The sequence below is a fragment of the Podarcis erhardii genome (assembly GCF_964252035.2).
Source record: "Podarcis erhardii genome assembly, chromosome: 5".
NCBI classification, from domain to species: domain Eukaryota; kingdom Metazoa; phylum Chordata; class Lepidosauria; order Squamata; family Lacertidae; genus Podarcis; species Podarcis erhardii.
Genome location: NC_138509.1, coordinates 73,511,127 through 73,527,028, shown reverse-complemented (window position 1 = coordinate 73,527,028; position 15,902 = coordinate 73,511,127). Strand labels below are relative to the sequence as shown.

The 15,902-nt window shown below is 44.8% G+C and overlaps 1 protein-coding gene and 1 long non-coding RNA gene across 2 annotated transcripts in view; one reads left to right on the top strand and one right to left on the bottom strand.

The window, feature by feature from the left end:
• The window catches only part of ATP1B3 (ATPase Na+/K+ transporting subunit beta 3), a 40,698-nt gene extending 28,478 nt beyond the window's left edge, over nucleotides 1-12,220 (bottom strand). The window contains exon 1 of the mRNA XM_081861650.1: nucleotides 11,938-12,220. Within this exon, the coding sequence (XP_081717776.1) occupies nucleotides 11,938-12,046 (109 nt within the window). The 5' untranslated portion in view covers nucleotides 12,047-12,220. The remainder of the gene's footprint in view (nucleotides 1-11,937) is intronic.
• Nucleotides 12,221-12,410: 190 nt separating this feature from the next.
• On the top strand, nucleotides 12,411-15,425 carry LOC309341831. Its single transcript, XR_014156575.1, has 2 exons — nucleotides 12,411-12,773; nucleotides 13,337-15,425. It is a non-coding gene; the product is annotated as an uncharacterized lncRNA (long non-coding RNA).
• Nucleotides 15,426-15,902: the final 477 nt, after the last annotated feature.

Here is a 15,902-nt window from a genome sequence, read left to right as displayed (position 1 = left end):
AAGCGTTCCATAATCGCATCTACTGAATTGCCTGACACAATAGCGGAGCGAATAAGCTTTAACTCCACTGACTGAAGAAGGAGGGTTAGATTTTCATTCAGTATTGGGGACCATTTGAGTCTTTTGGGAGCAGGTATACCCAAATTTACAGAAGGTATATATTGTGGCTCGGCAATAGAATAGTCAAAAGGCCGACCTGCAAGCTCTAAAATTAGAGGTAGGTGATCACTCAGAGTATTGTGGCCCACTTGAAACTTCCTTACAAGGCTGTGAGCAAATCTTGAGATTAGAATATAATCTATAACGCTTCCCCCAGCCTTGGAAAAATGGGTATATTCCCCGGGGCGATCCCCCTCTATGTTGCCGTTTAATATCAGCAGTTCCCTCCGTCTGGCAGCCTGCACTAAGCAGAGACCTGAAAAATTACTTCTGCTATCTTTGGACAGTCGTGTCGCACCAATATCCGTCTGTTCTTCAGGGTCCATAAATAGGTTGAAGTGAGTGTATAGACTATTGTCATCTGTTCCTATACGAGCGTTAAAGTCTCCACACACAATAGTCAGGGCAGACGGGTAAGTAGATTCGAGAGGCTCTAAAAACGCCTCTAGCTCAGCCCATGTAGCCTTGGCCACGGGATTTTTTTGGCCTGGGGGAATATAGACATTGACCAGCAGAAGAGTAGTTCTCTTGAAGCTAAGTAGAGCGGCTGTTGCTAAAGAATTGCAGCTGGGTAGGGCTGTTAGAGAATGCGCCAGCTCCGTGGAAATGAAGCAAGCTAGGCCACCACTAGATCTGCCGCCCCTTAGAGATGGAGAGGCAGGCAGGTAGTGGCAGTTATACCCATTGAGAAATATAGGGTCATTCTGCCATGTCTCCTGAAAGAAGATGATGTCAAATTGCTTAAGGTAGCACAAAAATTGTTGGTTGTTTTTCTTGGCGTGCCAACCCGCGATATTCCAAGACAGCACTTTTAGGCCCCGGGCCCTTCGGGGAGCTGGGTCTATGTCACCACGTCCAGCAATTCTTTGGTGTCTAAAAAAACACACCCATTGGCTCTTTTCGAGGATGACTGCTTGGAGAGAGTGTAGTGATCCTCTCTTCTTGGTGATTTGGGGCTAGATTTTGGAGTTGGGGGGGAAGCTAATTCGTTCGGAGACAATTTAAGATAGCTGTGCCAGGAGCTTTGAGATTTCACACCTTGATTTGGTCTTACTTTATTGTACATCACAGGGGGCTCAGATTGTAATTCCACGTCTACACATTTAAAGGTGCCTCCCACTGTCTTCTTATCCACTAGACATTTGGGAGATATGGGCTGCACATGCGGGTCCTTCATTGTCTCACCTTGGTCATCCTTTTTTTCTAGTCTGCTTCGAAGTAAATCAAGTCTTTTCAGGATCTCAGTTTGAGCTGGAGAATGCAGTGACCAGAATCGCTTTATCAGCGAGAGTTCTTCCTCCAAAACGGAGTCCTCACTATCACACGTGCGAGGCCAGACGCCAGTTGGATGTGGAGCTTCCTTTTTTTCATTTGGTACTGTTTGATGGAGATGATCCTGCTGGAACTTATGCTTTCTATTTTGATGGTTTTGGTGGTTGGTTTTTTCCCTTTTATGAGCTTCCATTCCTATGCCCTTGGGCCCCATCAGAGAGGTTAAAGGTGCTCTATTTTCAAATATTCTTAATAGGACTATTCTTTCTTTTTTGAATAGGTTTTTAGCTCTAAAAATAAGGCTGGCCAGATTATGATCTAAAAAGGTAATCAATGCTCGTACCGAGCAATCATCTTGATGTAGATACTCTATAGCGGCTATGTCGGATGCTTTTACTACCCCCGGTAAAATGCCACTTATAATGGACAAAAAGTGGTCTATACGGTCCGACCCTGCATAAAATCTAGGCGGTTTAGGGTAATTAGCAAAGACAAGCTTTTGTGGGATTAGGACTAAACTCCATTCTCTTTTGGGACACAACATCTGTCGAGCTTGAGAGGAGTGGTTCCCCTCAATAGTTTGGGTCGCCAGCTCACCTCTGTCTACAGATTCTGTGCTGGCCATAAGAGGACTCTGGGGCGGTATAATTGTAGCTGGATTAGTTCCTTTGTCCCAGCTCGGTGTTAATTCTTCAAAACTTGGTTTAGATTCTTTTATAGGTGTATCTACTTTACGTGTCTCTTTGATGGCACTCGAGTTGGATTTGTTTGTTCCACTTGTAGAAAGGGATGGAAGAAGGTTAAATACTTTGACATGTTACTTAGTTAAGCTACTAATTTTGTATGACAAATCATTTCTCAAAATGGATGCTTTCATGCAGTGAAGTACAGAAGACAAATCACTGCTTACTATATAACTGGGCTGAATCCATCATCATGTGAATGTGTTCAGCTTATGCAACCTTCCTTTCCTCCCTCTTACAGTTCCTCACAGCCCCACCCCCAAATCTGCTCTATAGGGTCTCTTAAACCTCTGGAGTGGAAGTGAGGGGCTCCGGTGGCAGGGGGGCGATGGGAGAAGAGGAATGGAAGTCCCACGGCAGAAGCAGAACTCTGTTCCACTAATGCACAGACACCAATGGAAACAATCTTTGTGGGATAGCATCATCAATTGACCAGGGACTACACAATCAGAGAATAATCTGAATTAAATAAACCATCTTAACTAGGATGCAAGTTCTCAAATTGTGGCTAGGAAAGTGTTTTCTACAGAATGTAGAAGCAAAGATACTGTACATATTGTTACAGAAAACAAACATATATACAGTTCTAAGATTTTTGGATGATGCTAACAGCAAACAAGTGACAATCATTTTTATTATATATTGTATCATGCCAGTTCCCAATGTTCTGAAATAACTTCCACTATTCCATCATAATATATAAAACCAGTAAGTAAATATACCAACACAGAATACAAGCCAACATAGGCTGAAAATAATAATCTGAAAGGCATGGAAAGGGCCTGTCACCAGCCAGGTTAATTAAGAAATGACTAAGGAATGATATAAAGCTTCACAGATAGGAGCAAACTTCTTTTAAAACGGCTAGGATCCTCTTCAGTCCCTATCTATATCAGTTTCAGTTAATTTCTATGGGGGAAAAGTAAAGCACAATGTTGTTGTGGGAGCTTCCCTGATAAAACACCCGACCACAAGCTAGGTTCAAAATCAAAGGGTAAAAGAAACCAGCATTTTCCCAATAAAGCACATGTGCATGTGTGCATATGCACAGACAGAATGCTCCTGGAGGCCATGGCTGGTTCAAGGAATTGATCTGGAATGGATAAATGTTCTTTCAAGCCAAGATAATAGATTCAACAATGAACAAGAAGATGGGAGACCCACCTAAACTTTTCCCCTTCCTATACATCACTGAGCTTCTTGCAGCATAATCTCCAGCAAGCAAAGTAAATGGAGACAGAAAGACCACACTAGCCTTGTATTTAACAATCTGACTGGGTAGTGGAACCTCGCGTTACGTACCGTCCTCCTTGCGAACGCTGCAGGTTACGTGCTCCACTAACCAGGAAGTAGATGCCCCTTGTTATGAACTTTGCCCCAGGATGCAAGCAGAAGTTGCACACCGGCAGCAGCGGGAGGCATCATTAGTGAAAGCGCACCTCATGTTACGAGCAGTTTCAGGTTACAAACGGACCTCCAGAACTGAACGGATGAAGTTTGTAACCGGAGGTACCACTGTATGACTAGGAATTCAATGCAGGTGACAGAATGGGAAGGGCAGATCACTCCATACCCTCTGTCAGTCCACCTGGCCCCTGCTGGTAACCCGTTCCTCAGCTTTATTCCCTTGCCCCCCAGTCTGTTTGTTAATAGGCATTTTAAACTACTCTGCTAATAGGCTAGTATCCTGCATTTTGATACTAGTCACAGAAACAGCCAGTAAGGACACATGGACATCTAGTCCCCTAGCAGGCTAGTAAAAAAAGAATAGAAAAGACTGCAGGCGAGTAATTTTTGCAGGCTTGTTTACAAGGCTGTATCACACATTTCCCAAACTCATACAAGATTCCTGAAAGACTAGTGATCAGTGCTGCCAACCAGTATGCTACAATAGGCAGAGACTTTGGAGCTGGTACATATCAATGCCATTTTCCTCTCAATAATCATAGTAGCTGAGCTGAAATGCTGCCTTTGCTCTGACACCCTTTCACCTTAAGCAATACTTCCCCCAAAAGTCATTAAAACCCAATATAACAGCTTTGGCATCTTTCCAGATGAGTTTATTGGAAAGGGAACATGCAGTCTTTACAACTCCATAACTTTACAAATGCCCTAGGTTGGGTACAAATGCCCTTCCCCAGTCTATTAACTATAAGGAAGTTACCTTTCCCATGATCTAGCCTCGAGAGTAGAAAAAAAATAAAGGTATTTAAAGCAGCAACTCAAATCACCATGAGAACCACCATTTAAATCAAGTTCCCTCTTTATAACTCAGGTATTTCCTAACCAAAGTGCACTTTAATGTGCTATAATAATTCAGACACTGATATACAGATAGTTTATACTATCTAGGAATTACTTTTTTAAAAAATCACCTTTTTTGTTTATACAGCCCATATGCCTTTTGGCATGCAGTAATTGCTGTTTAGAGATAAGAACAAGGGCACCAAGCAAAAACATTTGCATGGAATTGATATATACATAGATATTTCCAAAAACAAGTGCTGGGAATTTAATGGACAGATCAATATCTTTCTGCAAGATGTAAGACCGCCATTCAAAAGTAACACTTCATTAATCATTTTTGGACAGCAAACTTCCCATTAATTTGTAGGTAGTTTACTTGCAGACATTTATTTTCCCGGCTTCTAGCCTGAGATGAATCCACAGAGAATGTGCCCTCCAAGCCCAGCTCCCTATACACTCACTTTAGGCTTCAGGTTGGCCTTATGTTTTCCTTCAGCCAGTTCACATTTCTATTCCTGGGGAACTGAAGGCTCATGCCTGTGCAGCACTCAGCACCCTTCAATTTTTGGTAGATGAAGGAAGCAGCATTTGTTCCAATGATTGGCTGGTAGACTAATTCATAATTTGAAAAGTAAGCACACTGAATAGGTCAAGCACTGGGCAATATCAACACTGTAGGAACTCAAAAGATAATGCTGATGAGGTACAGGAAGTTATTTCAAGAAGCCAAGTACACTACATGTAACTTGCAAGTTTCCGGCTCCCAATATTAACCACATTATGAACCACAATATTAGTCGCACCTGCTGTGTAAATTCCTGATTGGTCTAAAACATTTATCTTGGTGTGTTAACTGGCTTGATCATCCCTTCAAAAATAATCAATAAGCTGTCACAGGCAGTTTAAATGCTTTCATTTTATTGTATTTTAAAAGCTGTGACCCATATAACAGTTTTGCAACCTCAATATTTCATCCATAACTTGGATAATTGTTTTCTCTAAAAGTATAAATCATAATAAAAATTCAACCTGCAGTAATATGCACAAAGAGCTAATGTTTCATGAGTATATGTCCGATATATGGCAATGTTTATTGGAAAATGGGGGGGGGGAAGGTTTTCTGGCACAAGACCTGTGACCAATATCCTGTGACCAAATTCATTTATAAGGGACCCCTGACCATTAGGTCAAGTCGTGACCGACTCTGGGGTTGCGGCGCTCATCTCGCTTTATTGGCTGAGGGAGCCAGCATACAGCTTCTGGGTCATGTGGACAGCATGACTAAGCCACTTCTGGCGAACCAGTGCAGCACACGGAAACGGCATTTACCTTCCCACCAGAGTGGTACCTATTTATCTACTTGCATTTGGACATGCTTTTGAACTACTAGGTTGGCAGGAGAATTCATTTATAGATACCCACAAATAAATGCCTCCAAAGCAAGACCCTGTGCATATGACACTTTAGTATGTATTCACAAATTTCAGGTCATCATAAAGTCCGTATGGTAACTACTAATTTATGCTTAACTGTGGCAACACTCAAATTGTTTCTTTTTAAACCCAACATTTATCATCATTGGCAGGTGAGAGAAATGCCACAGGAATTTCCTGTGTTTGTGGTGTTTATTTTAAATTATATTAGAAATTTCAGTAACACTTTGTGTTCAAGGCTGTCTTCAACCTTTTACAGGATTCCCTGAAGCATCTGCCCCAGGCCCACAGCTGTAATAAAATATGTCTCTCCCATATTGGTCTCTACAGCCACAGCAGGCACTGTAACTCTCCAAGGGTTTGACTTTACCCCCAATGGTGCATTCCTCCTTTGTCTCTCGAGACAGATGGATGCCAACCAACTCTTCCCTAAAGCAAGGCAAGAAACCTTCTGCTAAATTTTTGTATCTCTATATGAGACTCCACCCACCTGCCATATTTTGCCCACAGGGTAACCCTCATAAGGATCTGGCCTGTGGAACCAAAAAACCTCCCCATCCTAGATGGACTTATTCAACCTAGCTAGGGAGACCCAATCAGGCTTGGCCTGCCACCATGATGAATCTGAGGGGAAGCATGGTGGGGTTCTAGTAGAGAAATACAAATTCTACACTTTTCTAAACATACCAAATTTAAGTCACTGATAATTAACCTAAAAAAGATATCCAATTGCTAAACGTATTAACACATAAAAATACTATCTTTCTTCTAAAAGCAATAACATCTGTCCACCCACCTTTTCTAGCGGGCCAAATGAATATTAAATTATCAGGGAAGAAATTATGACATTCCTAAAAGGTGGTTCAAGTGACACTTGGGACAACACATTTATGTGAGGTAAGTTTCTCACTGTGGTTTTACATTGGTCAAAGCAAATGTTGCATGTGCATTTCAAGTAACATTACATTTTCTTAGTGCTAAGAACTTCAAAGAAGACAACACGGTTAAAAATACAGATATTTCTTTTTATTTGGGAGCGGGGAGTATGTTTTGTGTCCAGCATACTGCCCTAAGCTAACCTGATTTTGTTCCTACCATAACATTTCTTGCCAATTCACCAAATGAAAAAACAAAACTACCAACACAACAAAGGGTCATTAAGCTATTGCCTATTTTGTTGAAGAGATCAGTATCTGAACTTTAGAGGGGGGAAATAAAGAAATTCTGAGTCATCTCGCATGTTATACTTCTGGCTGTTTCATGCACGTGAAAAATGCCATTTGCAAAAACTTTTGCCAGATAATGAAACCCTGAAAAATATCTTTAAAATTACAGTGGTGCCTCGCAAGACGAAATTAATCCGTTCCGCGATTCTCTTCGTCTAGCGGTTTTTTCGTCTTGCGAAGCAAGCCCATTGACAGCTTAGCGGATTAGCGCTATTAGCGGTCTAGCGGCTTTTAGCGATCAGCTGAGAAGCGGCTTATCAGCGGATCAGCTGTTAAGCGGCTTAGCAGCTTAGGAACAGGGCAAAAAAAGCGGGGGGAAACCCGCGGGAACTCGCAAGATTTTTTCGTCTTGCGAAGCAACCCCATAGAGAAATTCGTTTAGCGAAGCGCCTCCAAAACGGAAAACCCTTTCGTCTAGCGGGTTTTCCGTCTTGCGAGGCGTTCGTCTTGCGGGGCACCACTGTATATGGTTGGCATCTGTCTGTCTTGGGAGACAATGGAGGAGTGTGCCTTTGGGGGTGAGGTCAAGCTGTTGGAAGGTTGCAGCACCTGCTCTGGCTGTAAAACATGTTAATTATATATGAAATTGAATAATGGAGCTATAGGTTAACATTTTAATGGCATTACACCATCTCTCTTTAAATCCAGTAGTGCATGTAAAGTATTTTTTATGGATTAAATTCATAATTCACCTGAAAGGGACCTCATGGATCATGTAGTCCAACCTCCTGCAGTGCAGGAATCACAGCTTACAGAATTCCTAACAGGTGACCATCCCTCTACTTTAAAACCTCCAATGAAGGAGAGTCCAACACCTCCCGAGGTAGTCTGTTCCAAACCCTCCTGAACCAAAGAGGATCTAGATGGCTCTTGTAGAAGAAACATTCCCATCAGGAAACAAGTAACAAGGGGAGCCCAGACCCCTGTCCAGTGCTGGATGCAGCTCTACCCACAGAGCTTCATGCCCAAAACAAGGAGCTGCAGAGGCTGGTGGCCAAGCCAGAGACTCTTATCTGCTCCATATGCCCCACCCAAACCCCGGGAGCACTCCCAACCACTGCACAGGCGGGGCTCTGAGCAGATGCAATAGGCTCTCACTTCTGCAACATGCTGGGTCAATGGCAGGCAGGCTGTTCCCAAAGCCACAGAAGCATGCCTGCCTATCTGGCCTGGTCACCCTCCAGTGGGTCAAGGGGTGCCTCCCTCCCTGCCAGAACAGCAAGAGGAAGATCCCCTCAGGAACCTGCAACTCCTTTTATCTGCCTTCACTGAGGTTCATGTACAGTGGTGCCCCGCAAGACGAACGCCTCGCAAGACGGAAAACCCGCTAGACGAAAGGGTTTTCCGTTTTGGAGGCGCTTCGCTAAACGAATTTCTCTATGGGGTTGCTTCGCAAGACGAAAAAATCTTGCGAGTTCCCGCGGGTTTTTCCCCGCTTTTTTTGCCCTGTTCCTAAGCTGCTAAGCCGCTTAACAGCTGATCCGCTGATAAGCCGCTTCTCAGCTGATCGCTAAAAGCCGCTAGACCGCTAATAGCGCTAATCCGCTAAGCTGTCAATGGGCTTGCTTCGCAAGACGAAAAAACCGCTAGACGAAGAGAATCGCGGAACGGATTAATTTCGTCTTGCGAGGCACCACTGTATGGGCATGACTTAATTGTGGCACTCTAGGAATTAAAAAAACTGTAGCACTGTGAATGTAAAGAGTTGTGGGTTTGTTTTTTTTTTTTAAGAGTAATGCAAATGCATGACACACACACACACACTATGACATGGTTAGAGCAAAACAAGTTACAGCTAAAAGAAAAGCGGCAGGAAAAAAGCTGAACTATGACTTAGGCTTCTTATATGTGCTCAAAGACTGAAAATTGTGCTATGCAATACACCTCAAGCATTTTGACTTATACCCTTTCACAGAGTAAAGATTGTTTTTAATCCTTCCCTACCCCCCTGTGCCTTGACTGAGTTTCTCCTTTCCCACAGATCCACAACAGCAGCAGGAAGATCAAAAGTGGATGAAAAGATAACAGAGCTGGAAAGTTGAGGTTCATTAACTCATTTATTGTGAGATTTCAAGGGATACACAACCCCTGGCTGATAAAAAAAAATTATCTTGGCTATCTGCTTTTCTACAAGGCTGAGAATATCCACTAAAATGGAATAGCTAAAAAAAAAAATGGCAGGAGGGGCCTTTGCAGTAGGAAAGTTAACATTGTCTCTTACACAGTACTGCTTAAGCAACACCCACAACCTGCATATGCAGAACCTCAGGACCTTATTTTCTCACCTGTACACACTACAAGTTTGCAAGTGTAGGTAAACTGCTTTTAGGCATAAGTTGCTCTGGAAGCATCTTACACAATGATAGGAATGGTTGAAGTGTTTTAAATAAATGAATCACATTTTGAGGTTTCAACTTCATAACTCCAGATAAGCCAAAAGCTACTGGAAATTTTCCCTTCTCCATTAGCAGCAACACAGAACTGAGAACAGTTTCAGTTTATACAGGCAAAACTGTTTTCCTCCTATGAGGAATTGTTTCTAATTCCTCTCAATTTCTCTCCCCACCTTCTGTAAAAAGTGTATTTTGAAAATTCCAGTTAATTAAAAAGTGTTTGGATTCTACCCATCAATTCAAAGTTTCTCTCTCTCTCTCTCTCTCTGTGTGTGTGTGTAAAATGTACTTTAGTCATATTTAGAAATATATAGTATTCTGAGCTACTCAAATAAACTTCATCATTCAACTTTTCCATGCCCACATGTACAACAGACATTAAGCATGAATTGTATTCCAAAGTGTCATGGAATAATCCCTCATCAATGCCAGCAGCGTACAGCAATCCTATCGTAAAACTTACCATCACTTTAAAAAAATACTGTAAAAATTAACAATTATCCAAAGTACTGTTTATTAAATTTATTCTTTAAATTATAAAATATCATTTTCCCAAAGTAACAAATTATTCAAACATCACTATATAAACATCCCAGTCAACACAGCCACAGATCAACACTGCTTGCACAAGAAGTATGATCAATTACATGTTAAGTGTTTAAGTACTTTTCATAATTAGTGGAAACTGTATCAGCATGCATTCCTGTCCTCATTTTTTTACCACTTCCCACTTGCTCAACCCACACACTTGAAAGAAACCTAGTGATTGGTGTGCCTGTCTGAGAGGAGTGGATAGTGGAAATTTCCTCTCCACTCTTCATTTTGCAAAGTAACTAGGAGGATTTTATTTCCATGTGAATGGAAAGGCTCACAACACAGCCAGCCCTCTACTTCCTGACATGTATACTCTGCTTTGGGTTCTTCTTCCTTATTTCAGAGCATGTGCCCAAAGCTCATACTGTATACTAACAAAATGAGCAAGAGTATAGTCCACACTGCACTGTACCCCACAGTCAAATACTCGTTGACTCTGGTTTGCTACACCTGAGCTGCACAGTTTTTATATAATTTATTGTTTTAAGCCACCTTGGATGGGCATTGTCTGGAATGGGGGCTTGGAAGTACTGTACTTTAAATAAGCAATTTCTCTCCCATGATTCTAAAGGCAATTCTCTGCAAGTTCCTCAATTTATACTTCCTTTAAAACAAAACCCAAGGAAACCTCGCCCTTTGGACAAAACTGGGTAAGGAAGGGGTGGGGTGGGGTGGGGTGGGGGAACACAACTATAACCTGGATGAAAGTATCAACCCATCCCTCCTCTTTCTCTCTCTCTCTCTCCCCCCCCCTCTCTGTGTCTGTCTGTCTGTTTATACACACACACGTGTGTGTGTGTGTGTGTGTGTGTGTGTGAGAGAGAGAGAGAGAGAGAGAGAGAGAGAGAGAGACAGACTGAATCCAAACTAACTAACGTCGACAGAACAAAAGCGTGTTTGAAAAATAATGAGGGAAGAAAAGAGCGCTTGAGAAGTTCTGATGAAGGAAGAAGGCACATGCCTGCTTGGCGGTTTTTCAAACACCCACGGGAGTTAGCCTAAGCTGGATGGGAGTTACCTACTGGTGGAACCAAAAACGCTGCAGAAAATAAAAGAGAAAACAGACATCCCGTTCTGAAACCCCACCCCCCCCACCCGAGCGCAGCCGGCGGCAGGAGCGTGGCGAGAGCTCCCGGCGCGAAAAAAGAGATGCAACAGCCCCGGGAGGAGCGCACCCACGAGGGGAAATCCTTTCCTCCTCCCTATCCCGCCCCACCGCCCTCTTTCTCTCTCTCTCTCACTGACATGGGGCGAGAGTGGAGGGTGGGGGACTCCCTAAGAGGACCCTGCCCCGTCCACGCTGACGCAGCTTGCCAGGAAGGAGGAGCCTGGCAACGGCAGAAGGTGGTCCCTCCGTAACCCCCGACGGTGGGGAGCAGCGGGGGGGGGGAGAGAGAGAGGGGGGGGAAAGATAAGGAAGGCGGCGAGAGTCAGCTGGGGACACGAGCTAAGAAAACAGCCCCCCCTCCTCACAACGGGCCCCTCCTAGTCGGCTCCCCTGAGGCGGCGAGGCGAGGGAGGAGGGGGAAGGCGGCAGGCGAAGCCACCTCTTTGGTGGGTCTGAGGAGATGATGATGCCGCCGCCGCCGCCTCCTCCTCCTCCTCCTCCCGCTGTCACGTTCGGGTGGTCTATTTTTAGACGTGGGCAAGGCGCGCGCAAGAGCCGCTCCCGGCCCGTTGCTGCTGCTGCTGCTGCCGCCCGCCTCGTGGCCCCCTCGCCAGCTGAGGGAGGGAGAGAGACGGAGAAGGAGAGAGATGCGTGGTGGGCAAGGCAAGTGCCCGCCGCGCCTCGCCTCCCACCGCCCCTCGTGCCGGCCGCCCCCTCCCCTCCCTTCCCCCGCGCGCGCGCTCGCTCGCTCGCCCTCCTCACCCCAGCTCTTGGCCGTTCGCCCCAGGAACTCGCCGCTGTTGGGGTTGTAGATGAACCTCCGCCACTCGGCCATAGACTGGCTGAAGGGCTTCTTCTCCTCCTTGGCCATAGCGAGAGAGAGAGAGAGAGAGAGAGAGGCTGGAAAGAGAGAGGGAGCTCGGCGGTTCGCGGGCGGCGGTTTTTCCCCTGCCGAAACAACAGCGGCTCCTCAGAACCGCTAAGTAACTCTCCCTCAGGCGCCCGGCGGGAGAGCAGAAGAGAGGAAAAGGAAAGAGGGGCTGGGCCAGTCGCACGCACCGAGCAAAACTACTCGCGCCGCCTCTTTCCACTTCCTACGTCAGAACCCGCTCGAGCCAATCGCCGCGCGGCCGAAGACGCCCCGAGCGCGTCCGCCCACCGCGCACCCCCGCAGCGCCACCTGCTGGAGGGATATGGCGGCGGAAAGGGCTTGGGCGCGCGCGCGAGCGAGCGGGGCGGGGGGAGGCCGCTTGGTCAGGAGGCGCCCGCGCGCTCATAGCGGCCCACGAGTGCCCGCCTCCTGCGTGTCAGGGATGCGGAGTCTCAAGCACGCCATCCTCCCGTTTAATATTCTTCCCCCATGCATCACGTAAGGGTCTTCCCGCCGAAAGAGCAGCCTCATGCCGTCAACGGGAGATCCAGGGGGGACAAGAGACAAATGTTCAATTTTTCACACTTTGAGGGACAACTCCCGTCCCGTGACCATATATGGCATGAAATGTTGCAATACGCGTGTTGGAAGAAGTATGGTTAAAGATGCGCGCTTCATCTGTGCCTCCAGGCTCTTGATGTTGCGAAATGTTGTAGCCTAGAAAACGGTAGGTAAAGAAACGCATGGGCTTCCTCCCAGCTCCTTCATGCAGAACTGTACAGGATGTTTGCCTGAGGTCAGAATTACATGTTGGCAACTAGAGCGGTAGACGGAGGCCCTGGGCGTTTAACACCCACAGTACATGCAAATATATATTCAAGACTTTTAATCTCTTCCTGGTGTGAAGATCTGAAATTCTGCCTCTTAAGCAAAACCGATAGAAGATGAAAGTTAACAATCCTAAAATGGCAACAGTGGTGTACTATCTGACCTGGGGTGGACTTTGGTAATTTGGCCCTCAATATTTCTTATTTTCACAATAATTCAGACCCATTGAAGAGGCAGTTGTATCAACTGTTGGCAAATAACCAGTTTGCAGTTCTGAAAGAACTGAAAAGTAAATGTTTTATCAATGAACCAATATTCCCATCCAAATATTAAACTGACACTAAACTGAAAAGTCTCTCTATATTTTCCTGTTCTCTTTCACTTTAATTTATTTCCTTCTAGACTCTTAACTGCCATGCCTCATGACCTCTCACTCATTCTAAGTGTCTCTTCCTTTTTCAGGTTCTAATCACTGCCTTGGAATGTTCCTGTCGATCACAAGCAACTCCTCATCGATGACATGAGAAAAGTATTGCTGGCTCAGGCCAAAGGTCCATGTAGCCTGGCATCCTCTTCTCACTGTGGCTAACTGGATGCCTATGGGAACTCCATAAACAGGACTTAAGCGCAATTCAGAACATACAGTACTGCCTCAGACAATGGAGACAGAACATAGCCATCATGGCCAGCAGCCATTAATTTGTCTATACCTTTCTTAAAGCCACCCAAGTTGATGGGCATCACTACATCTTGCGTGAGAGAATTCTATGGATTACAGTATCTATGTGCTATGTGAAGAAGTACATTGTTTTTTTCTGTCCTGAATCTTCCAACATTCAGCTTCACTGCCTAGGCCCCAAAACCTAGTCTTACAAGTGAGGGACTTTCTCCAATCTTATATAAGCTATATTAAGTCCTCTGCTTACTCCAAATGTTCTAACCATTCCTCATAGTAAAGTTGCTTCATCCTCTTTTTCACTTTGATTGCCCTTTTTCTGTACACTTCCCAGCTCTGAAAGGGCTTGTGGGTATTGCACACCCCTCCCCACTTCTTGCAGTCAACACCATTGATTTTCCACCAGCTTCCTGAAGGCTCTCTTACCAGAACTTTTTGTTCCTCAGGTGTGCATTTGACTTCAGCACCTTTCTCTCGCAAACAATTTATGGATAACAGTGCAGGTGGAGATTGTGTATGATCACTTGCTATTTGTCATAGCTGGTAGCAGTAGTCCTACATTAAAAAAAAGTTATTTTAGGTTTACTTCCAATTATAAGCAGGATACAAACTAGGACTTTCACAGCAGAACAAATAAATTCCCCAATGTTACCTATGGGGCACTCATTGGTTCTAGATGTTAACAGAATAAAAAAGGAGGACCAGGCTTGCAAGCAAAGTGTCTCTGTGGGAAAGGCCATGAGGAAATACCAGAACCTCTGGAGGACCACAGGTTCCTCATCCCTAGGATGCACAGATTATAGTCTTGCACTGGTTTAGAAAGGGTGAGGGGCAAGCATATAAAGCACCAAAAATGATGGGGGGGGGGAAGTATGTCAAGAAAAGCTTCTGCAAACTCAACCATACTGTCAATATAGATAGCAAGCTTCCATTAATTCACCACTGTCCATAGGACAATCTCTTCCAAATCACATGCCTCACTGTAGCTATATTTAATGGGGGGAAGGCACCTCAGAGGGGTTTGGCAGACCTCTTTCTGAGGTGCCTCTCCCCCTCCGTTAAACTTTGCCTTGGCTGCATTTAAAGGAGTGTGAACACACTTCAGAAAGCGCTTTGCCAACCTCCCTCCATTAAACAGCTCACCCGGGCAACTTGCACTTCTTGCTTATTTGCCTGCTTGCCATTTTGTCATCATGCTGGAGTTGGCATGGCCACACAAACCATTGGCCACATAAACCGAAGCATGATGGCAGCTTTAGATTTTTATGTATATGGGAAAATTGATAACTCTACCTCCTCCTATGAAGCCTTCCCAGTATGTCCATATTACACAGAGAACTGTGTGTGTCAGAAGACCCAGAGTGCTGCTGCGATTGAGTTTGAATCGGCAAGAGGAGGAAGATTAAAGTGGAGGTGCTGAATGGCGGGAACCTGAGCTGGAGGAGGGAAGACCTCCTTCTTCTGCCCCAACCTCTGCCTCTTTGGAAGGAGGGCCTTCCTGCAAAGCAGAGAGCCCCAGTGGAGACAGAGGCAGCAGTGAATAAATAGGAATGTGAACAGCAGGGTGCAATCCTGTCACCTTGAACCAGGTACTGTCTTTGCAGATTATACTGAACCCACTCACCCTAACAGAGCACACATCTGTAATCCTGATATCCCCGCTAGTTTGAGTAAGTTTGGCAAGTGAGTGTGCCATTCCTCATCTTTAAAAGCTTGGCAGGCAGGGCATGGAGAGTTGACACCATTGTCATTTCCATCTATTGATGAACTTTTTGCCTTGTTCCTGAACTCCTGAATCATGTCCCCTGAGCTCTATGTCTGCTGCCAAGTCTGTTCCATTACTTGCCTAAATAAATATCTCTTTCTTGCTCCCAAGTAAGAGCCTTTGTCTGTGTTTATTGGGTAGAAGCGAGACAGTGTGGCCAAATTACGGTTAAGGTTGTTGCATGCTAATAGGTAACAGTGTTAATTGTTATATGTCATCTCTGCATGCAGACACTCAGAGCTGTTTTCTTCCGACAACTCATTTTGCTGTCACTGGTACATGCCACAGAGCAAAATGGTGTCTTCCATTGCAGATGCAGGTCTTGCAATCATGATGCAACTGTCCAACTTTCATTGGCTATAGGAACATAGCAAATGTTAAAGTTGTAGCCTTTGGAGGACCTCACGCAATACGGCCACCAAACAAAGGATCATTATAACTACTATGTATATGCCCTCTTGCCATGAGATTTATATGTGCATGCAATTATCTAGAATGTTTTGTCAGCACTGTAGAGAAAATTGCAGATTAAGCCTGGTCTAGATGGCAATCTGATACAAGCAAAAGAGCTTCCTATACTAGCAGCC